This window comes from Magallana gigas, chromosome 7, assembly GCF_963853765.1.
Source record: "Magallana gigas chromosome 7, xbMagGiga1.1, whole genome shotgun sequence".
NCBI classification, from domain to species: Eukaryota; Metazoa; Mollusca; class Bivalvia; order Ostreida; family Ostreidae; genus Magallana; species Magallana gigas.
The window spans coordinates 41,050,650-41,074,253 of NC_088859.1; the positions used below are offsets into that span (position 1 = coordinate 41,050,650).

At 34.1% G+C, this 23,604-nt stretch overlaps 1 protein-coding gene across 1 annotated transcript in view; it reads right to left on the reverse strand.

The window, feature by feature from the left end:
- LOC105329796 (extracellular matrix organizing protein FRAS1) overlaps nucleotides 1-23,604 on the reverse strand; it is a 46,133-nt gene that overhangs the window by 16,852 nt on the left and 5,677 nt on the right. Inside the window, exons 3-27 of the mRNA XM_066067329.1 lie at nucleotides 22,174-22,281; nucleotides 20,400-20,489; nucleotides 17,753-17,912; nucleotides 15,450-15,583; nucleotides 14,871-14,954; nucleotides 12,795-12,905; nucleotides 12,494-12,551; nucleotides 11,862-11,995; nucleotides 11,355-11,441; nucleotides 9,302-9,449; nucleotides 8,940-9,089; nucleotides 7,260-7,400; nucleotides 6,888-7,031; nucleotides 6,210-6,350; nucleotides 5,396-5,545; nucleotides 3,870-4,019; nucleotides 3,563-3,703; nucleotides 3,133-3,273; nucleotides 2,767-3,042; nucleotides 1,855-2,061; nucleotides 1,559-1,752; nucleotides 1,241-1,409; nucleotides 955-1,133; nucleotides 442-564; nucleotides 63-318 (exon numbers count right to left, since the gene is read on the reverse strand). Coding sequence (XP_065923401.1) covers nucleotides 63-318; nucleotides 442-564; nucleotides 955-1,133; nucleotides 1,241-1,409; nucleotides 1,559-1,752; nucleotides 1,855-2,061; nucleotides 2,767-3,042; nucleotides 3,133-3,273; nucleotides 3,563-3,703; nucleotides 3,870-4,019; nucleotides 5,396-5,545; nucleotides 6,210-6,350; nucleotides 6,888-7,031; nucleotides 7,260-7,400; nucleotides 8,940-9,089; nucleotides 9,302-9,449; nucleotides 11,355-11,441; nucleotides 11,862-11,995; nucleotides 12,494-12,551; nucleotides 12,795-12,905; nucleotides 14,871-14,954; nucleotides 15,450-15,583; nucleotides 17,753-17,912; nucleotides 20,400-20,489; nucleotides 22,174-22,281 — 3,676 coding nt within the window. The remainder of the gene's footprint in view (nucleotides 1-62; nucleotides 319-441; nucleotides 565-954; nucleotides 1,134-1,240; nucleotides 1,410-1,558; nucleotides 1,753-1,854; nucleotides 2,062-2,766; nucleotides 3,043-3,132; nucleotides 3,274-3,562; nucleotides 3,704-3,869; nucleotides 4,020-5,395; nucleotides 5,546-6,209; nucleotides 6,351-6,887; nucleotides 7,032-7,259; nucleotides 7,401-8,939; nucleotides 9,090-9,301; nucleotides 9,450-11,354; nucleotides 11,442-11,861; nucleotides 11,996-12,493; nucleotides 12,552-12,794; nucleotides 12,906-14,870; nucleotides 14,955-15,449; nucleotides 15,584-17,752; nucleotides 17,913-20,399; nucleotides 20,490-22,173; nucleotides 22,282-23,604) is intronic.

Sequence of the window (23,604 nt, forward strand, 5' to 3'; positions counted from 1 at the left end):
ACAAAACTTTCTAATGTGTTTATAACATGAAATATAAAATACAAATGTAATTTTTTTTTTACCTGTAAATGTGAAAAAGAACTCCCTTTCTTGAGCCCCAAGTTCTTTTGGGGGTGGTCTGTACATGATTCTGTTATTGTTGATGTCTTCCTGGGAGAAGCTGGTTATTAGAGTGAATGGATGTGATACGTATTCAATAGTCCCTTCCCCCGGGGCCAGAGGTTTGACGATGCTGTAGACAATATCTTTGTCCTCTGTGTCCCTGTCTTGAAATGCCAGGTTTGTACTACTGATGGGTGTCACATGATTTTCCAACACCTATAGATAAAAGTTTTTGTACCCTTAAGCAGGAAATACAGAAATTTAGGGTTAAGAATCTTTTACCAGTTCCAAAAAGAGTTGAGAAAAATAAAGTGTTGGAAAAAATGTTGCTGCACATACTGATATTCCCAATTTACTTCCAGGCGCGGGGGTGGGAACTGCTGTGGTAACTTCCTCCTCCATAACCTGGATATGGAACACTTGGTCTCTTAAGATATTGGGCTGGCTAGCTGTGTCAGAAACCTGGAATTAAGAAAAATGGAAGACATAAATTTTTTCACTAGAATTTCAATAAATACTGTTTAATGGATTTTTTTCACCCTGTGATTTTTTCACCCTTCTACACTTGCAACTAGTTTTCCCTCATCTTGAATTTGCCATAACACAATTGGATTAAAAGAAAGATAATTTTAAACATCTGAATTTGCCCAGTTTTAAATTCGCCTGCAGACAAAAGAGGTAAAAATGAAACAGGGGAGAATATTCCCCAGTATACAGTATGCCTTGTAAATTTTGTAGGCAAAATATGATCAGTTAAGTTGAATTTTGAGAATATTAGAGAAAAGAAATACCCAACAAACTAAGTCTTTATCATTTTTACATATACAATAAAAAAATCTTTTACATCCAGACCTCAAATGTAAAGAAGTCGTCATCAGCTGAGGCCCCCATGTGTTTATACCAGATCCTTCCTTCATCAATGTCCCTCTGTAAAAACCGGAACATTTTAGCGGACATTTTCCCACCTCCTACATCTTCCCAGCCTCTTCCTGGCCCATCTTCTGGCTGATGTACAATCATCGTCAACTGACCTTTAAAAAGAATTTGAAATTACCTAATGGTTCATGACATCATAATCACACAAAGATAAAGGATAATTCATTTCCCCTACATTGACATCAATGGAATAAAAGCAAACCTTCTTTTGGGTTGTTGACTGGAGGTGACAGTGTAAATATGATGTCATCAGAGGGAGCATTGGTGGTATCCATGACCTTTGCACTCAAAAGTTCAGAGGTCAACTGCAACATCTGACCTTTGATCACATGACCCATGTTATTCTGAAGAATCATTGGCAGTATATCTTCCTGTAAACCAATGAAATCAATGTTTTTATCACCTTTAAATATAACATTTTTGAAATCTGTTATCCAATCAGACATACATATATACAAGCTTTAAAAAAAAATACCTTTAATGATAGAAATAGATACTGTGTATGAATATGATGCATTACTTGTTTTCTGATTGTTATATCCAACAGAAAGTTTAAGGTGTGGTAGCCATCAAATATCTGGAACAATGCTTGATCAGATGTTGCCTTGGAATTTCCTATTTTGTATGCAAGTTTTTCATTGGTCCAGTCCTTCAGAGTGATCTCTGACACAGAAACATTGTGTACTTTGTTCACAATTTGTCCATGACTTGGTCCTACAACAACCATCAAGAAAAAAGAAATTGCAGATGATCTGTACATCATTTTAATTACTGTTTTAAAATGGTGTTTGATGGAAACCCACGATGAGTATTTACCCTGTAACAATGTGATGGTTACTGTATCCTCTAAGCTGTCTACACCAATGTCCACCTGCTGGGGTCCAATGGTGGTCTCATTATTCAGGAAAGCCAACAGAGACTCATGCTTCCGTAGATATGGCAAGTGTTTGGGAATAACCACAATGTGGAGCTCCTTTTCATTGCTGTAAAGTTGGCCATCACTGACTCTCAAAACAATTTTACCTGTTATCAAAATAACAATTGATATGATTTAGCTACACAAAATACAATATATCCATACAATAACCTTTTCATGAATTTCATATGGTAAAAAAACTAATATGCAAAAATTTTGTCCGATATTGTTTGCTATTAGAAACTTTTTAATAAGTTGCTAAGTAAGTACAGTAAAACTCAGTTATAGCGAAGTCCAAGGGACCAATGGATTTACTTCATTATATCCATAATTCGTTATATCCGTATAACGAATTCGTAATAATAGCTATAGCAAATTCTCAATATACCTGTATTCTTTCACCAGACTATAATTTTTGGTAATTGGGGCTTAAAATAAAAATAAAAATGCATTACTTTGATACCTTTAATAATCGGATTGTGAATTAAAAAATTTATATGAAAATAAATTCATTGAAACTATTTTGTTAAATGGTAGTGCTAACATTTTAAATTGTAAAGAAATTCATTATAAAAGTGTTAAATTCCGCTATTATTCACCTCTACAGGACTCAAAATCAGTTCTCTATATTCGTAAATTTGTTATATCTGAATTCGTTATAGCCGCTTAATTTTGCAAAGATTTGTTAAGAATTTTACCGGGGACTCAAAAAAACTTCGCTACATCTGAGAATTCGCTATATTCATGTTCGTACTAAGCAAGTTTTACTGTAGCTAAATATGCTATTTAATTTGCTGATCTTAAGAATTCACCTTTTCTGCCAGCCCCATTTTTATGAAGGAAGTGAATTTTTCCAGATTCCAAATCTACTAGAGACAATGTATCCCCTGACTTCAAAATCCCATCATTTCCTTGAATGGCCTTGACCAGTGTCCCAATGTCACTAGGCTGGGTCACTACCAACTGAAGGTCATCTTTTGACGTGTCTGAATCAGACAGGGAGACCATATTGCCAGGAATTCTAGTTCTCCCTCCCTGTTGCACCTGGATCTGTCCCAGAACTTGTAAAGTAGGCCTATGGTGATTGGCTGCAAGAAAGAACAATCTGAGCATACATTTTCAAACTGTGCATGAAATTGAAAGAGATTTGTAGCAATCTGATTAATCATGGATTTTACCTGTGCACTGTCTGGAGTGGGGATCCTGATAAAAGCCCTGCCCACAGTCGGAGACACAGGTACCCATTTTGAGGTAGGTGGTGTCATCGCAATGAGCACAGTCTGCTGATGTGGAACAGCTCAGGCAGTTCACAGGGCAGTCTGCAAATAAACAAATAACTCTAATTTCAAGGGACCATTACCCTCTGAATAAATCCAATCATTAATTGCTGTCACATGGTAAAACCAGTTATATTTAATCTGTGGATGAATCCAACAAATGATGGTACATGCAATACCAGACAATACTGATTCCAACAAATGATGGCACATGCACCGAAATACCTGACAAACAACAGAGAATAACTGTCCATTAAATAATGCAAGTACAAATTGCACTTTGCAAATCTGACAAATAAAACTGCATGTATTTACACATCCTATAGTTTACCTTGGCACGCGCTGTAGAGTGGGTCAATGGTCTGGGTGGGGGAACACTGTAGGACACACACCCCCTCAGACAGAAGGAGGGAGGGGCCACACCTTGTACACTGGGCGGGGGAGGCACACTCCACACATCCACTGCTGCACTCTGCAGGAGACACCACATATCGAGATTAACAAAGCATTATAAGAAAAATTACAGCTACTCCCTATTTATTAGACATATTCTTCTTTCAAAAGTCTGCTCCAGATTTATTTTTGGTAATCAGATTTATGATGTTTATAAACATATCCACCCTTTATTATATACTCACTGCGGCAGATGGAGCTTTGGTTGAAGTGGCCAATAGGACACTGGCGGACACAGATGTTGTCAAAGACTACCATTGGTCGGGGACACTCCAGACAGACCGTGTGTTCTCTGTCTTCTGCCTCCTGACATCTCAAACATCCCGCCTCACATTCTACAAAGAAGTTCAACTCAAAATATGTAATTTATAACACTGGTCATTTGAATTTTAACAGAACACGTATAAAGGCAATTTTCATTTACTGGTATTTATTATCTCATGGAAAAATGTTCTACCTAAAATGTTTAACTAACAAAATCTACATTATTCTTCAATAATATACATGTGTTGGTATTTGTTAATTCATAGCTTTTCCCATTCACTTCTTAAAACAAATCCTTTTTGAAGGTATTCAATAACAGCATTTGTATTTTTAAAATGACTACATCTTTTATTTGGGATCTGAATTCATTCCATCCACATTGGTCTTCTGTGAATTTTTTTTTTTGGTTGTATCGGTAAAACTTCTACTTTATGAATAGGTCTGTTTGTAGTGATTGAAGGCTACTATTGAAAGATTTGATATTTCCCTCTGATAAGTCTTTATAGCTATCTTGTCCTATACAGTCAAAGTCTTTATAAAGTCCTATTTTTCACTCAGCCATGGGAGATTGTTATCCAACAGATGTTCGCATACAGTTCATTTGAAATGACTTAAAAGGAGTTTAAATGTTGAATTTGGTCCTGTTCACATTAACACAGACAATTTACTGTTAACACAAAGCTGAGCTTGTATGTTCTTCACATCAATGACACACTGAATGAATTCTTGAATGAGAATAGCCACTAAATATTTCAGTTGATGTTTATCATGTCAAATCAAATGACATTTAGTGTATACATGATAAAAGGACATTGCTTCAATGGACTGCACTTCATCCATCATAAATCTTTATCAATTTGATTTTTTAATTTAATTAAGCATATGTTATTAAATGCACATGGCATTAAATACCCTTGGTTGCTTAGAAAATTTTTATAAATGAAGTCATTGAAAGACAATGGTGAACAGAGGTGGAATGGGTTATTCTGGAAAACTTGCAATGGGTAGCCTACAAATATCTATCTAACTCCAAAAGATTATGGTGTAAGTCATATTTCCATCAATTTATGTATCAATTTTCATCAATTTAACTAAAATGTTTTGTTTTTTTTAAAAACCTTGATATTTAATCACAAAAATAGGTCGCCTATAGTCATGGGCTTTGAAATGACAGCAAGTCTTTGACACAGAGTTGGTTGACTTCAGTATCAAAAGGAAGATTTAGAAAAAGATTTCCTGTAGTGTTGAAATACCGGTACATTCTGAAGATATTGGAATTAAACCAACTATGTACTTATGATTAGAATGAAGTGTAAATTCTAAACTGTATATATGGATATCTTAACAAATTGACAAGCATTCTAAACGGGGAGAAAATATGTAAAGAGCTAACTTTCCTTCCAAACTTAAGAGCTTTAATAGTGAAATCAGGTAAAGGTTGGTGTACTTTGACAGTTTCCATTAGCATCCTTGTAATGTCCGTCTCCGCAGGTTCCCAGCTCACAGCGCCCCCTGTCAGTGAGTGCAGAACCATCCAAGCATGACAGACAATCAGCTTCTAGGGGCCCGGTACACTTTTTACAGCTCGGGTGACAAGCTGTGAAAGAGACGGGTCTCATCAATAACAAAGGTAATTTTAATGCACTCATCAAATGTTACAGAGAGCTATATCATCTTACAATTTAGCTTCCTTTTTTATAACTTTTTGATAACCATCTGATTGGAAATTATGTGTTGAATGAAAGAGAATAAAAAGGAGACTTTTCCACACTTTTGAGGACACCCTTCCAATTAACTTCTGAAGTTATCATTATAAAAGTGATACAAAGTCTGAAGGTGACTTTTAAATTTGTTTAATGACTCAAGAAATGATCCTCGTTGCATGCCTCCTGAGCAGGCATTTTATTCATCTATTTGGAAATTTGAAAGGCATATCAGAAAATGTAAAAAAATACTTTATCTTTAAATTCTTTGAAGTTCAATGCAACATGAAAAGAGCTGCTTTACTTGCCAAGGTATATGGTCCCCTAATATTGACTTGGTTTTTATACATGTACCAATTAAGGAATCGTTACTGATTTGAGTACCATAAGTAAACTTTGACTCTCTGGTATTCACTAAAGAAGTGTTTTTGAAAGCATAATATTAAAGTGTTGAGATTTTGTTCAAGTGTAAAGCAATGTTTTTCTTTTGGTCTTACTTTCAAGGATTAGGGAATGGGGGGTCAAGATAAAGGACCGTTAAATGATAAACAAACTTACCAGTACACACCCCCTGGGTGGAGATGAAGTAGCCCCGGGGACAGCCGGTGACACACTGTCCCTTATGAAGGACCAGGGACTGAGTACAGTTTGTACAGAACCTCCCATCACTGGAACAGCTGAGACAGGATGGCTGACAGGCTGTAAAAACAGGCACTGTCAAGCATCAGTACATTATTCTAGATTTCGAATTACCGGTAAATGAAGGAAATTTTTATCCATATAAAATCTTGAAAAGAACTCTTTGTAGATTTTAAAATCTCACAATTAATTTTCTGAATCTTGATTATAATAAAAGTTTTGCATTTGCAATTTGATATTCTTGCAATTTAATACAAAACCGTGGAAATGCTGATTTACATGTAAGTACATGTACTCACTTCAAATTAATAGTAAAATAGGGAACTTAAGTACAGCATAAATTATAGAGGGATTTTCAATGAACAAAATGAGAATAACTTTAAAGAGGTAGGATTAAATTCCAATGTAGATGAATCTCCATCTGCTAAAATGATATGAGAGTCAAACAATTTCAAAGTTTTGAAAAGAGTCAAAAATATTTTAAAGCAAACTAAAGGTTTGAATAGATATTTCTAAACTAGGTATACTATAGCACCACAAATATAGTGAAATGGTTTGCTATAAACTTAAACAGAATTTAGTGAAAGTAGGACAAACCTATGCACTTTTGATCACTGACATAGTACTGAGGCCCACAGTCATTCACGCACCGCCCAGACATGAGTAACTGACCAGGAATAGTACATGACAAACAACTGTCTTCGTTTGGACCGAGACACTCTGAGCAAGACCCATGACAGGCTGAGAATAAGAAAAGTATTTTTTATAATAGTAATGTAAAGAGAAACAATCATTTACACACTCTTTGCTTTTCTCCTTTCAAATTATTGTCAAAAAAGTCAAACTAATCTTTATCGTCACAAAAATTATACTGCTGTGTTGTAACAGCCTTCATTCTGATAGAAACCGACTCTATATTTTTACAAGAATACTTGTAAATCGACTGACGATGTATTTGAAGCAGCTTACCCTGACACTGGCCCCCGTCCTGATAGAAGCTGGATCCACACCTGGCTACACACTGCCCATCCCTCCAGAGCAGCCCAGGCTTACACTGGATACAGTGATGCTGAGAGCCCTCAGTACAGCTGGCACAGGTGTCATGGCACTCTGGAAATGGGGAAGTACCGGGGTAGTTACCAATACTTTATAAATATGTTATGGTCAATCATTATTCTAAAATTAGTATTGGCAATTTTAAAAATTGAGATTTAAAAATTAATCAATAGTAAAATAGACAAAAACAGCCATATCAACTTTCCACTGGTAAATAAATCAATGTACTTTGTTAAAAAAAAATGTGATGATAAGGATTGACATTTTATATCTACCCTAATAACATTTACAAATAGGCATCCTATATAATGTCAAAATTGAAAGAATCACTCTGCTATGGCCTATATTACATGTATTTCTTTTCACTGTTTTGTGATTTTTTAAAATCACATATTACAGTCAATAAGTAAAGTTAAATTTTTTTGTTTACCAGGATATATTTTTCTCTTCAAAATGGAACAATCTGACGTGTTTTAATTAAAATAAGAGGCACTTCAGAGGTAAGGTATATCATAAGTAATAATAAAACATATACCGGTATATAAGAGCCTTTACCTCCTGAGACTAGACAAGTATACATTAGGGAAAAGGTGTCTCTGTGATAATTTTTGTGACTTGCAGATGTCCATGTTATCTTTTCCTGTTTTATAAAGTTTGAGCAGTTTCTAAGAGATTAAGTTGCCACCCCTCCTTCAAAAATAATGCACTAGATAGGGATGACACCACAAAATTTTATTTTCATTGTAATATAATCCAATAAAAAGAGATAATACAAGTTCATCTACGAAATAAAATCTCTCTTTATCCATTCCATTTAAAAGGATTTCCCTTTGAAACAGGTGTTGCACAATGATGATGACAATATGGTTCCCACTGTATCCCTTTCTAATTACCTCATATAATGCAAGATCATGGATAAAACTAAAATTAATGGAATTAGCAGTCACGATTTGTCCCTAGAATCATTGCACTTTAAAAAAATACATCATGTGCCTATCATTCTTCCTGTGGTAGTTGTTTTTGTATGAATACAAGCTTTTTTTCCTACTCTGACATGCAGTAATCTGTTGGTTAATTTTTATGCTAAAACTGCAGAAAGATTATGTGTGCCAAAGACAGTCAAGGAATGTGAAATCAGCTTTTTCTGTGCAAGAAATAGACACCAGAGAATTCCAATCAAGAAACAATTTGATCTTTGTTTGAAATTCTTTCAATCAAAGTTTACTCTGTGTCAGCAGCAGAAATGATGATGAAAGATGCATAGAAATGCACACTGATGAAACAACAAACTTGTAGATTGTCCCACCCAAAGTAATCACACAGAACAAAAAACTATTTCAACAGGTGCATTTGTTCAAATCAACCAAGAACAAAATATCATCGCTGTACATCAAAATCAACTTTCTGAGAATGTTCTAGATGTATAAGAGGTGGGAAAACAGGGTTTCAGATGTTGGAAAGAAAAAAGTGAAGAGGACATAATATCAATTATTTGTGACCAGTTCACAACAAATATTAAACTATAATAAATCTTCACACCAAAGTCAGTTAACACCTGGTGTAATGTAACTGGAAGCGTTTGAAGAATATTACCTGCACACTTTGCGTCTCTGGTGACGTAGAAGTTGTCCTGACAGCTTGTGACACAGGACCCCCTCTGTAGTAGTAGTCCCGGCTGTTTACAGACCAGGCAGTGGTCAGGATTGTCTGGACGGCATACAGAGCAAGCTGTACCACACTGCACTGAAAACATTGCAAAACAGGTACAAACACAGAAATAACAGGATAAAAAAAAGTAAAAAACTTGAGAAAAAAAGTTTTGCTTTAAACCCCCCCCCCCCCCCAAAAAAAAAAATAACAGGAACTCAAAGAAAGAATACAAACAAACAAAATATAATTTGGTCATTTCCATTTTGAGGCCCGTCTTTGCATTGATTACAGGGACCTAATCTTACATGGTTTACAGTTTCCGCAGCACTCCCCGGGGTGGATGATAGAGACCTGTCCCTGAGGACAGACTGGGCAGGGCTTCTGGTAGCATGTGATGTGTCCCTCCCTACAGTTACAGATGGAGCAGGGGTCGGGGTACCATGTGTCTCCATCCTGAGGAGAACAAAACAGAGCATGTATTAACATGTATTAAAATCAGTAGAAACATCAGTCCGTAGTTACATGTATATGCAAAATAGCACCTTAATGGAATTTCACATCAAAGCTGATATACTTTGTGTAATATTTCTCAAAATCATGAAAACACCTTATGAAAATACCGTAATGAATATTGTCATTTTACAGACATGGATACATAAATTTCCATGCATGAAATTCATGCGTGCTATAAAAATGAAACTGAGTATGCGATGAAAAATTAAGAATTAAAGTAACTGTGTTTCATTGATGCCATTCATTCTATCTTTCATTGCTACCAAAAATACAAATAACTAAGCACATATATAGATACCATTCAAAAACTAAACACATGTAATTCTATATATGTGTATCTTCATTTCAATAGGAATGATATCTTGGAACTGTAATTTCTACAATGAATAGCAGTGCATACCACACATATTTACGTACAGAAGCTCTAATTCAGAAAAAAAAAATCAGTAGAACTATATTTTTTTGCCTCACAAATTGAAGAATATATGATATGACTAAAGTGATTCTATAGTGAAAAGGTCTTTGTTCTAATCAGAGTGTGATAAAAAGGGATCCTATAGCATGTACAAGTTCAATGGTTAACACAACTTTATTCCCTAAAAATTAAATGTAAAAGATAACCCTGGTAAATAATTGACAGCAAACATAGTGAAGGTTGACTTTAACACCAGATAGAACACTTTTCTAATTTATGGCTGGAATGCACAGCTCATTTGTAGGGGTTCCTTATCCGAATCCAAACAGTAATGACCCAACAAAGTATGTTTAGTGATAACCCTGATGGGCTGGATCCCCCAGGGCCGAGATCTTTAGATTATCTGATCTAGGATCCACACAGGTGGATCATAGACTTTCAGGGAGCTTTGTCTGTGGCTACACTGACAGATGGGGGGATCAGCTGATGAAGATAAGGGGAATCCCCTACTCATGAGTCGCCCCTATCTGAGAGATGCATCACCGAGATATCAGGTTATGAACTTGTCAGACTTTCACTGTTATCACACAGATTAACCATTGTGAAGTCAAGAAATTCTTGGATTGCTTTTGACACCTTCAGATTTCAGTTTGGGAGAGGAATCCTGCTGACACACTTGTTTTGTTTGCCTTTCATCATCTCAGCATCAGGAAGATCTATTTCTCATAATTTTTTTTCTAGATAAGAAAACTAGTGCATCATTATTGCAAGCTGATTTTTGTATTAAGTGCACTTCTTATCAATGAGCTGCAGATGAAAAATTACCTGTAGCAAATAGAAATGGATAAGAAATAATGCGCAGAGTTGGGTGTTACCGAAATACTTCTTGATGTGTTTCATGTGCAGTATTAGAATGCACTGGTTAACAACTGGTGATATCCCGGTTTTAAGTCATGAATGAAAATTACTCTGTACCAAAGCTTAACCCTTGCAAAAATGTCTCTGTGTCGCTTTAATGCATGGCATGCCTCGCGGTCTTCAATCTTAATCTCAATCTCACTGGAGTAACAGAAACTAATCTAAACACATCTCCTAAAAATTTCTTTTAAACTCTCAATGCCAAGATATCTTTGATGAGAACTGAGGGAATTCTGTGATCATCAGGTTTAAAAGAATTAATGGTTTGAAACTTGATTGTGATATGTTTTGCCTAAAGAGCGTTCTACATTCAACACTCACTTCACTTTACATTTAGATAAATACTGCCTGGTATTTCGAAGTTAAGGCATTTAGAAACTTTAGAATTAAATAAAAAAATTAACATCAAACAAATTCAAAACCTAAAGCAACATACTTATTGTTGCATAATCTTAAAGAAACATCTATAGAACATCTATATTTCTTCGTCTCGACTTCTTTGAAATTCTCACCAGATATATATCTCCGTCGGAGTAGCACCTGGGTTGTTCCATGCACTCTGGGCAGCATTTACCATCAAGATGTACTCTGGTTTCATACTGAAATATAACATCGAAATCTTGATACTTGTACTTATTCTAAAGAAAAACAGTGAGCTTTTAATATTTATTTTATAAAAATTGTAAACTATTTTTCTTCAATTTTCATATTTATAATATTCCGATAGAATCAATAATGTGTACAAGTTTATATTTGCCCAGTTGTTGTTTTTTCCTTTTAGCTCTTTTATACTTGCAACCATTTTGCCCTGTCTTGAATTTGCCGGTAGTTAGAAATAGATACTATAATTTCTAATTGACACATTATTTAAAAATTGTTTTGAATTTGTTAGTTAAACTTTGCCCACTGACAATGAGGGCAAAAATAAAACAGGGGCATATATACAGTAACAATTGTTCAATTGTTTTATTTGGCTGACATAAATTCTTTTATAAAAACAACAATAAAAGTCATCTTACCAGTTCACAAAACAGAGGTTCACAGGTGGCTGTGTGACATTGAACTTGACCATTTTCACATAAACAAAATTCACAGGCCGAAATGTTCCACACATCTCCATGGTAACGCAATGGAACCTCAGAATCACAGGATGCTAAATATTTAAAATATAAGTGTAATCCTTCTTACAACCATAACAAGATATTTCAGCTTGCATAAAATACTCAAGGACCAAAGTGTCTGTTCGGGTTAAACATTGAAGGATTGGTTATAGCATGTATTTTTCTAGGGAAAATTATATGCATATCGTTAGTTTTACTCTAGCCATGAAGAAGATATACCACATAACTATTCATAATTTGAAGATATCCAGGGCAGTAAAAAGGATGCTCAACATAGGTAACTAATAACGTATATCATGTACTGTAGAAGTGGTTATTTTTGCATGGGTGAAATTTAAACGTTACACAGAAAGCTTTAAACTGCGTAAAATACCCCACACGTATAAATTGCAAGTTGTAAATTACAAATCCGTGTATTTATTACACATGTGTATTGTTTGACTCCAGAAAATGCGTACTTTACCACCAGTGTAAATAACCACTTTTACAGTATGATAAAATGGATATCATAATCTGAATAATTCACTGACCTTGTCGACTGACGCACTCAATACAGCAATCCCCTGGCCGCTTGGCCTTTTTCTCATTCTATCAATAAATACAAACAATATATGAACATGTACTCAAAATACAATTGTAAAACTTTTCTTAATTAAAATATACCATGATAAACAATTAAGTGTAAATTCTTATGAAGGCCATAGGAATATATTTTCCCCTTAATTAGGAATTAAAAGTCTTATTATATAAATAATTTGCATCTAATTAACATAGCATCAGGAGAGTGATGAAGTGTATATACACAGGTGAGCTAGTTTTCTGTTGACATACTTTGCCACACTCTAGTTCTTTAGGGTCCACACAGTCCCTCCTCCTGCACACTGTCTCTCCTTGTAAACAGGTACAAAATGTACAGTCATCCTTCTGCCAGCTCTCATTGTTCTAAAACAAACCAAGAAATTATATATTTTACTAAGTATTCATATTTTATCCAATCTGTTGGATGTGATGTGATCTTATCAGAAACAAATACAAGCATTACCAGTGATAATAAAAAAAAAATATGAACTTAATTTTTTTTTTCTGTTTTATTTTTTTTTGGGGGGTGGGGGTGGGAGGAAGGGTCTTAATAATTTGTATTAAAGTGCATTGGTTCACTAGGCTAGTATGTTAAATTGATTTCATATCTTTCAATATCTAACTTCATGCCACTAATAATATGTTATTAAAAGAGATTTTGATCAGAAAATTTCACTTCAGTTTTTAATTCAGTTTATTCCATCACAGATTACTGCTAAAATAAAACTGCAGCATATCTAAGGCTGAATAAAGTATGTAGATACTTTTTATTACTTATCTTCAATTAGCACATTTACCCTCTATAACATGAAAAAACTACAGTGATTTAAGTGCACAAAAATTAACTTTCATGGAATTTTTTGAAAATGTGATTTTGACAGTTACATGGAAGATCAGATAGCATTCTGCTCACAATTTATCTTGAACACCTCTCTATCAGTATTCACTGAGTGAGTGTTCACCTGAAGTATGACAGAGAGCAAGTTATCCTCAGTAGTTCACAGTCACATTGCCGACACTGAAAGTGATAAATTTTAAATTTTCTGGTGGGGCCCTGAAATATTTCTCGGCTGAAATGCCAGACTTCACTGCCTGTGTCTCATTACCATAAATCACTAGCTTGACAGAGAGGAACTTGCTGTGCAGATTTTTATTTAAAGAAAAAAAAAGAAACATAAGAGGCCAATAGAGTTTGATTTCTAAGATATAGCCCCTTGCCTTTTTGTGCAAGCAATTTGTCATGCAACAAATATATCACCCTGATAACAAGAGTTCAAGTTGTGGGATGAGGAAATGGAATCATAAACTCAATTGTTTAAATATTTGTTAAAGTTCTAAAGTTGCTTACAAGATAATAAAGACCAAAGTTTCTATCAGAAAGTGGCCACTAGGTGTTAGCTGCCCTATCATCTTTAGGCTTAATTACAGTGAAATTCATGTTTGTTCTTCAATGTATACGGTACTCAACTAACAATTTCCTCGCACTATCACATAAAACGATTACTTAATTCTTACAGATTTAATAAAACCAAAAATCATTGTGATAAAATTTGGAAAGACATATTCATGCATATAAATTACAGTGGTAAATCCTGAATCTTTCAGTGTGATTTTGACAGTAAACATGTATGTCTGTCACATCAGTATCTTTATCCGAGTTCATTGAACTAAACAGCATGATTCACAAACAAACATCTTATGTATGAGAAAAATGTTTAAAACTCTGATCATTTCCTCTATAATACATATCCAAAATTTTATACCCCAAAATTTGCATTGCACCCAGATGATACATCAGAGCTTTTGAGTACAAAGTTAAATCTGAATTTGGTATACACCTTTATATTCTTTCTCCTTGATTTCACTCAGGAAAATATGAGAACTTCCAAAAGGTAATTTCTGCTGGTCTCCTTGATGTTTATCAAAGATTACCTGTCAGCTTCATATGTGTAAACAAGAACAGCCGGTTTTACAATCGAGATATAAATCTATAGACCCTTCAAAAATCACAGCCCTATCAGAGGTCTTTGTAAAGACAGCACAGAAAACCCCCCACAAAAAACTCTGGAACTTTAATTCTGTGAGCCAGAAATGGTCAAAAGCTCTGATTTCACCTTCACAGGTAAAAACAAAGCAGTCGTAGTTTGGACAATCTTCCAGAAAATGGACCTGAACTAATTACAAAGTGTCATATTTCAAAACTACTCTACCTGTCTAAAGTTTTAGAGACTTCAAAATAAGTTAGAAAAGGAGGGTTTAAAAAAATATAAAATATGATCTATAGGTGCCAAAAAGTGAATTTTGATTTGAATTGGACTGGTTTGGTACCTGGTATTTCTTGTGGTTATCGGTACACATCTGAGATTGGCAAATAGGGCAGCATGTGTGAGGACTTCTCTCCATCTCCTGGCCCTTGAAAAGACAAAATGTGTAGAATATTCAAAACATTAATAAATAAAATCTTAGGACATTTCATGAAATATTGACAGAGAGAAAGACATTTTCTGAAGGGACACTCTACACTTTGTTTTGGCTTTTATGGTCTCTTGACACAATCTGCATAAATTTGATGTTAATATAAGACCAGCTCCCCTCACAAAAGTGTCAATCATTTTCAAATTTATGGCTAACACTATCCATAAAACAGATCATAAAGCTTTAAAACAACACTCTTTATTTACAAAACAAAAAATTCAGTAATGAAAAGTTTCCATCTTACAAGAAAGGAAAACAAACTCTATGTTTTTATTAAATAGCTTGAAAGGTTTTCAAAGTATATTTTCCTGTTGATGCCAACCAACTTACATTAATTAATGTGTCTTGAACAAAATGTAATGTTATATTATTTAAAATTGAAATATTATATGCATAAAGGAGTAAGACGATATATTACATATGATCACCTACCGGAGGACAGATAAGGGGAGGGCACTGTATTGGGTAGCAGGAGGAGGCCCCATCCTGACACACACACTTTGTACAGGGGAGGGGAGACCACTCCTCTCCATCGTCATGAATCATGCCATCTACTTCACATGAACCTAAGAATACAATAAGCGATGAATATTTAACTGCTAAAATATGGTATACACATAAACCAGCAGCCCTTCTCACAAAAAATATTACGTTTTTAGTAAGATTAAGAGTTACTAATAAGAATCTCATAAGTTTTCACTTACGATAAAATTAATTGCAAGATTTAAAATTTTTGTGAAAAGAGCTACACTGCTGCATTTTATGAAATGAATTATATATTTGCAGTCCTCTGGAGTGGTAGTCCCACAGTCAATGATACGATAAACACACAAACTTTGAAGAGTCACTTATTCGCAAGTATTTCAATTTTGATACTTATATATATTTTATTGGTACATTGTGTCTCATAAAAACGTCTCTTTGAAAAATTAGCTTTTAATAATTTGATCATAAGTTGTTAATTTTGACTTAAAAAGCTACCATTGATGATATTCTAGAAATGTGTTACTTGGAAAATTTTTTTGCATTGTATGCATTTCTATCTTTAAAAGAATATAAGAAGTTATCAGTTGCACAGAAACCAGGCCACCTGCCTGACAGTACAGGTGAGAAAACCAACAAGTGGAGGGTGTCATACTACATTTTCCACTCTCTGAACATATTCTAGTCAAGCCCACAAACTATTTAACCCATTATGTGAAATACTTCAGAGTGGAAACATAACAATAGATTTCATTGCATGGAAACATTTAATTACTATATTGTTAGCAGCATATGTTCTAAAAATGGTGACCTAACCAAGCAGACAAGAGGAGATGTCTTTGACAGCTACCGATTTATATAAGGTCTCAAATTCTTTAAAGATGAAACACGAGGTGTTACAATGTACTGTCGTGATAATTTAGGAATCATTTGAAAAATTACTAGACCTCCCTTTGTGAACAAAATATGCAAATGTCCTCCAATCAATAGCAATTGCCTCTCAAATCAATCTCGCAAATCTCTTTTTAATGACCCGATATTAAAGAATCATGGCTGTAATAAGAGGGGATAAAATCAAATGATCGTAATATGTCTTCTAAAGATCAAATCTGTCATATCAAAAGTGATGGCTGGTCCATATTGTGCATCAATGACCATTCTAACTTCTTTTATCTCTCTACAAAGTCTATAGTATTGAACAATTACAAAAAGATTAAATCTTGTCTAATCCCAGCTGACTCTTCCGGTTTCATGTGATATATATATTTTTTTCAAAGATATATTTATGAAGAGGTATCAATTTTCTACTACCTGTAATTCAATTAGAGGTATGAAAATATCTTTTTCTCATGATTGATTATTATAAATGATTAAACAGATAATAAAATATTGATGGTCATATTACATTTTATGATTTGTTAGTGAAATACCTAACTACTGGGCTCAATAAATCATCTTAAAAATTGACATTTTCACAACAATAGTAACAGGATTTATGAAAAATAATAAAATTACTAGAAATATGATGATCTTTATAATGGATAATTTCACACAGTTATCATTCACAATTTAATATGAATATTTATGGCCAATTGATTGATAATGATGAATCCCTCTTCATAAGATTATGTTTTAAATTGTTCAGTGTCGAGACTGGAAACAAAAATGGCTGTTATTGGTGGGTTACCGTCGGCTGTGACCGACTGTCTGCACCCTCCCTGCTGGGTAATGTGGGGATAGGGAGGAGTCATTAACACAGAGAGATATTTAAGATAGTTCACACATCATTGTGAACCGAGAGACTCGCTACTGTACTCAGTCTTCTGGGTGACAGTTTATTAACTCCCGACGCAGCCATTGCAAAATCATTGAGTTGCTTTATGCTAAAAAAAAATAACCTTTTACTAGAGAAGGTGTGAACTTTTTATAAGTAATTTAATGCTAGGTAACATTAAACTCAAGTGAGACTACTATACAATCGAACGAGTACTACATTAATGTAAAAAATGAAATTAGTAATTTTGTGTGATTTAAAGATTTACACATATTTTCCTAACAGTGATTGTCCTTTGGCTGTTCACTGAGCATATGTTTCATACAAAAACTACCGTCTTCATTGATTGCCACTGCTTTAGGACTCTCCCTGTAAAGCATATGCACTGATTCACATTGATTTTGCACTCTCTACCTGGTGCACTACAATAATCATATTCCTTAATTAAATAATCCTGCTGCATTGACTGATTACTCACGTCCTGATGCTGTGCACTGGGGGCAGCACTGCCCGGGCAGGCTCTGGGCCACAGTCCCGGGCTTGCATGTCTGTCGGGGGCAGGCTACTGCTGAACATGTGACTTCTCCATTCCAACACGTGCAGTGAGAGCAAGGCTCAGGATACCAGTCTGTATTGTGCTGTAAAGTACAGTTATCTCTTGTTAATCAAAGGAGGCAACTCCCAAGTACTCATATAAATCAATGGAGACAACTCCAAAATTCTCTCTATCAAGGGAGACAACTCCCAAATATAGGAAATTACTAAACACTACACCATAAAAGTCACTTGTAGGATTAGCTATAGCATTAGGGTGTGTTGTATTAGTTATGTGCCTTTGCATTTCAATAAAGATTTGGTCCCAGCAACAAAGTTACTTGGTATGTATATGGGTGTCAGTTTTGTGAAATATAAGTAAAACAAAGATTACCTAAGGATAAGTTAAGATTAAATGGACTTCTGACTAATGCGAATAAGACATCTGATCCCTGATCCAAATCTCCATGCAAATAATTTTATGAATCTTATTCATATTCTTCTGTAAAACTTCTTTATAACAAACTTCTTTATAACTTTAGAACAAAATATTTGATAAATGTATGATTAAGAATGGTGTCCAGTGTCAGGAAATGTGTATACCAATGTGGTGCGACTCACGTAAATTTACATGTACAACAAACTTCACTGTTATTGCAGCGGAGAGCAATGTGATTTTTCATGTAAAGAATAATCTGAAATAAATATTAATTTCTGTTTATTCTGTTAAGTATTGTTTTTTCTCTCCGTCTTTCAATAACACAAAACCTGAAGAATTTCACTGCACCTGCAGGCAGATTTCCCACTAAATGAATCTGAGACATGTATTTTGATAGTGTATAAATTTATTATGAATATTAGTTTAACGCTTGAAAGCTATAGATTTTCTATTTAATATTTACACTATTGATAACTCTTGATTTAAAGAATACATAAATGCATAAAGCTTTTCAGGGCATATTCCTGACCATTTACTTTATGCAAAAACAAATTTTAAGCCTCTGATACTCCCAAGCTTTTAATGGGGAGTTACAAGTTACATAAATACAAACACTTTGTGTAGAGGCTGTTTTAATGTCACATACTTCATTAAATGGCCAATGAATAGCGTATTAAGATCAGCTTATAAAGTTGTATCAATGAGCCATGAATATAAATTCAAATTATATGGCCCGTTATAATTTAATATCATTCAAAGCACAGATTTATTTCAAAAAATCAATAAATTAACTGTTCTTGGAGCAGCAAATCAAAATCAAAATTGACAACATTATTTTTCAGCATTGCTAAGTACTGATTAGCATAATAAAGTATAAAAATTAATGAAGTACACATATCAGGTCAAATTTTTTATCAAAAGTATAGACTTCATCTCATTTACAGAGCATATATTAAAAAATGACAGTTCTGATTTTAAAAACATGCTTTAGAAGTTTTTGCTTCATTTAAATTTCTGGTATCAGTTATGCTGTTGAAAATACGCAAGCAAGGGCAACCAACACTTAATTTGTACTTGTAAAAATCAACGTAAACTTAAGACATTCCACCACTGAACAGTATCATTCTGCAATGACACTTCAATTTTTCAAGTACAATCACTGACAAATGGCTAATACCAATCATAACATTTATATCAAAATGTTTAAAAAGGCTCAACAAAAGAGTAGGTAAAGTGCGGAGAGACTCGTTTAAATGCAAACATCTTCTAAGTGATCAGGAGATCACACGTCTGGTATTTGAGGCCGTGTGCAGTACTAGGACCTGTATTTAGTTACGCAATGACAGCACCTGTCACAAGCCATCTTTGATGTTTGCAGAATTTGCTTTAAACAAATTCACAATCATGGTCCTGCTCTGTGTGCATACATTTTTTGTAAGGTGTGGGTGGACAAGAAATTTGCCTCACCAATTGACTGACAAATTCAACAGGTTCTTCAGATTTTTATGCTTATGAACTAGCATTATGCAATCACAATTTGTAAGAAGTTCTACTGTGCCCCATATTCAGGAATTTATAAAACTGATCAAGGATGTCAAAGGGTGGTACCTTCTTTACAAAAGTAATTTGCACATGTATGAAGGAGGTCAAAGCATTTCACGGTTGGGGATTAAGGAGCCACTTTTATGAGTGCATTCAAAATTCAAAAGACAAACATTGACACAACATTTTCAATATGTTAAGCAGACTTCTGGATCAGATATGCCATTTTTCAATGAGAATGATAAAAAGAATATATTTTCAGTCTGTATTTAGTAATGTTAGATGCCATTTTTTGTCAATTTCAAATAATCTAGTCTTGGAAGCTTTTAATATAAAAAATATGTATGTTAATGCAGTAAGTATGCAATTGAATATGAATTGGGTGGGGACAAAATACCTGTAGATGTAAATTATATCAATAACCTTATAAATATATTATGCTTTTAGCTAAAAATAAATTTGTATGACTATTTTTGGTATAATTGTCCATTTACCTGAATAACTGACAGAAATATGATATAACCAAAATTTTAGCTGATGAACTGCTGCATCAAATACATGTTAAATGTACGTGTTTAAAAGTAATAAGGACCCTGTGAGTGCTACTTACTGGGACAGTTTTGGAGTCGTACTGACAGGGGGCTAGGGTTCCCACACACTCAGGACAACAACCATCGTGAGGAATCTGGAGGTACTCCCCCTGAAACAAAACATCAGATACCACAATTAAAACAGCTGCCATGGATTTGACTAATACTACTACTACTGGATGTTGTTATGTGCAAGCTAGGGAACAAAAAATTATTTAAACTGTACTTAAAGCAAAAAAAACAAACTTTTTTTAATCTATTATCCCATCAAGTACAAATATTTTGCAGTCATCACAAAATAAAACTTTTGGTGTCATGTTAAGGGCTTAAGATATTTATTCTCATACTCTGAAGATTCTGCTAAGAAAAAAATATTTTACAGAACCTGGATGCACCATTTGCATGCATCTCTGAGATATGAAGTCTTCCAAGCAAATTTTAAATATAGTTGTCAGATAAATCTATAGAAATACTGTAGTTTTTGTTGTGACTCACAGGCCACCTAGCAAGAGCCAATAATTTTCCGACCATTATCAGAAACAGATGTACCGGTATTACATATTTTATTGAAATATAATTTTAGTCCATCATTGTCATTTGTCAAATTACACAATATAATGCTACTCATAATTTACACAATTTATGAATGTTTGAGTACTGGTATATCTTATAGTGTTTTTGCATCATATATAAAGGTATATGAAAACTGTTTTTGCATCTAAAGGTACCTCTATATTAAAAAGACACAGTAGACAATTTGGGTTTTTGGTACAGGTATTTTGAACACCTTCAGGGATTTTAGAGATCTAAATCTCTATGCACAAATGTTTATTGCCAAAGAGATCCTAACTGCCAGCATTGTGACATGATTATTTTAATTTTATGTCAAGCCATTAATCTGTAAAGTGATATCTGCTCCCTCAGGTTAGCTGGTAACATTTGGTTGTAACCATCAGTCCTAGCTATTCCACTACATCAGATGAACAATACTAATGATGCGACCTGATGAGGAATTCAGTCAAACTTTTGTCAGGGCCATGCATCACGGGCTGCTGGCAATACACAGTGGTCAGGGGGCCACAGGTTTAACTTTACGTCTGTAATAAGCTGCTACCTGACACAGGTGTGAGAGTGCTAGGGATCAAAGGATTAAAGTCTGGTCTAAAACTTCTTACCTGTGACCTCAGCCGTGAACTCACCTGACATTTCTCTCTGGGAAACAGAAAGAGATCCTTGTTTTGTTTTTTATTTTGTTTTACTTTTTAATGCAAGTTTTTGAAGATGATACATTCTCTTAAAATCTTATAGCCAGAGGCCCCAAAAATAAACAATCAACTTTTAAGCAGGTATCAAAATGGTGACGACAAATATATTAAACATAAAGATGGATCGTTTACCATTCCAAGCTCAGTAATCCTAAAGTCACTTGGTGCAGTTATATGGTGCACTCTGTTTGATTGTCTTATAAATATAATGGAGTAAGACCATTTTGCAATAAAACCAGTACACTTTGTACTGCAACATATGTTGCCTTTACATAAATTGTTAAGTGCAAATAAGGTGTTAATAGAGTTTCCAGGGACACTCCTAATTATCATAAAATGAATTTCTTCTCATAAACAACTCCGCGTAAATGACAATTTCATTATTAATACCAAATTAACAAAATTTACGCAAAAATTTAATTCAATGAGATGCATTAAAAATATTCCAGATGGCATATTTTTAGAAATTTATTAAGTAAAACAACACGAAACTCGATTTTCAGTAGTGGTGGTCATGATCTCGGCTTACCTTGGAATAGAAACAGTTTGGATTGAGGCAGCGTACACTCTCACAGACAGACACTGGGTCCAGACAAGAGCAGATGGTACACGAATCCGGCAACCATAGGGTGTGGTTCTGAAAAATGATGAATATTTGAAAATTACCTGTGATGGGCAATTCATATCAATATGAATTAATTAATGTGTTATCTAAATATCTAATGCACAATACATGCAAAATAGGATGAAAGAGTAATCATCAGGTATACCATATTGTAATTAAATGTATTTTTTCTATTAAGGTACATGGTATTGGACACTGAGATTTCAATTAATGAGAGTGCAATATTATATTTCATATCCAAAACATAATCAGTATTTTAAATTTTCAAATTGTACAATTCTTTGCCATATAATGGATTTTTGAATTTCTTATATAGGAAAACAATGTCAAAACCAACTTGATTTTGAACTCAAGGTTTACAGATTAAAAGCTGATGCTTTAACCAATTGGGCTTTGTTGTTAGACATCAAGAATATGAAGCACACAAAGATAAAACTATATAGCTAATTTTTTTGTTAATTTAGACAGACAGTATGCAGACAGTCAGATTATGGTAACAGTCTATTGGTGTCTGAACTCCATTAGATCAAAGGGCCAGTTTCCATTTTATCTTTCACATAACACGTTTATTTTGATTTAACAAATTTAGAAACTGAATTTTAAATAATACAACCTGACACTGAAAGAAAACTTTAAATGATGATCAATTCTCTTTTTTATTCAAATGCATGTTATATCTTAATGGTCATATTTCAGGAAGTAGATGTCTGCTCATTTAGTTTTCTGACGTTTTGAGATACCAATATTTGTACAACTCAATGGTAAAATTTCAGGAAATATTCACCCATTTTAAATGTGCTTCATTACATCTTTTTTTATATCATGATCTTTTCCACTCCATTTTATACTTTTTAATGTCGAGGAAAGTAATTTTTTTTTTTTCAATTTTTATGAAGTTTTACCAGTACATTCCTTATGCCTTTTACTGCACTGATTGTTCTTCAGACCTACAGCTTCTGTATGTGGACAGCCAAATATTGTCATAATGGCTTGACAACAAACTGTAATATTTATAAAGCATTCTGACACAGACGTAGAGGGAGATCCCGTGGCAGATGCAGATTGTATGCCTATTTTGTTACTGTCAGAGGGCCGAGATAAAAGCCTCACCGTGTGGGACTCCAGCTTTGTTCAGCACAGTGAGGACTGTCAATGTTGACTTTAAATCATATCTTTGCAGTCACATCACTTCTTTTGACCACAAAACAGGTATTTAAACAGGACCTTTGTCAACAACCTCTAACAATTGTTATTATTGGATAAATGAGGAACACAAAAACTAAACATCAAATTCTATGGGTCTTTAAGTGTTTTATTTTCTCTAAAAATATCCCC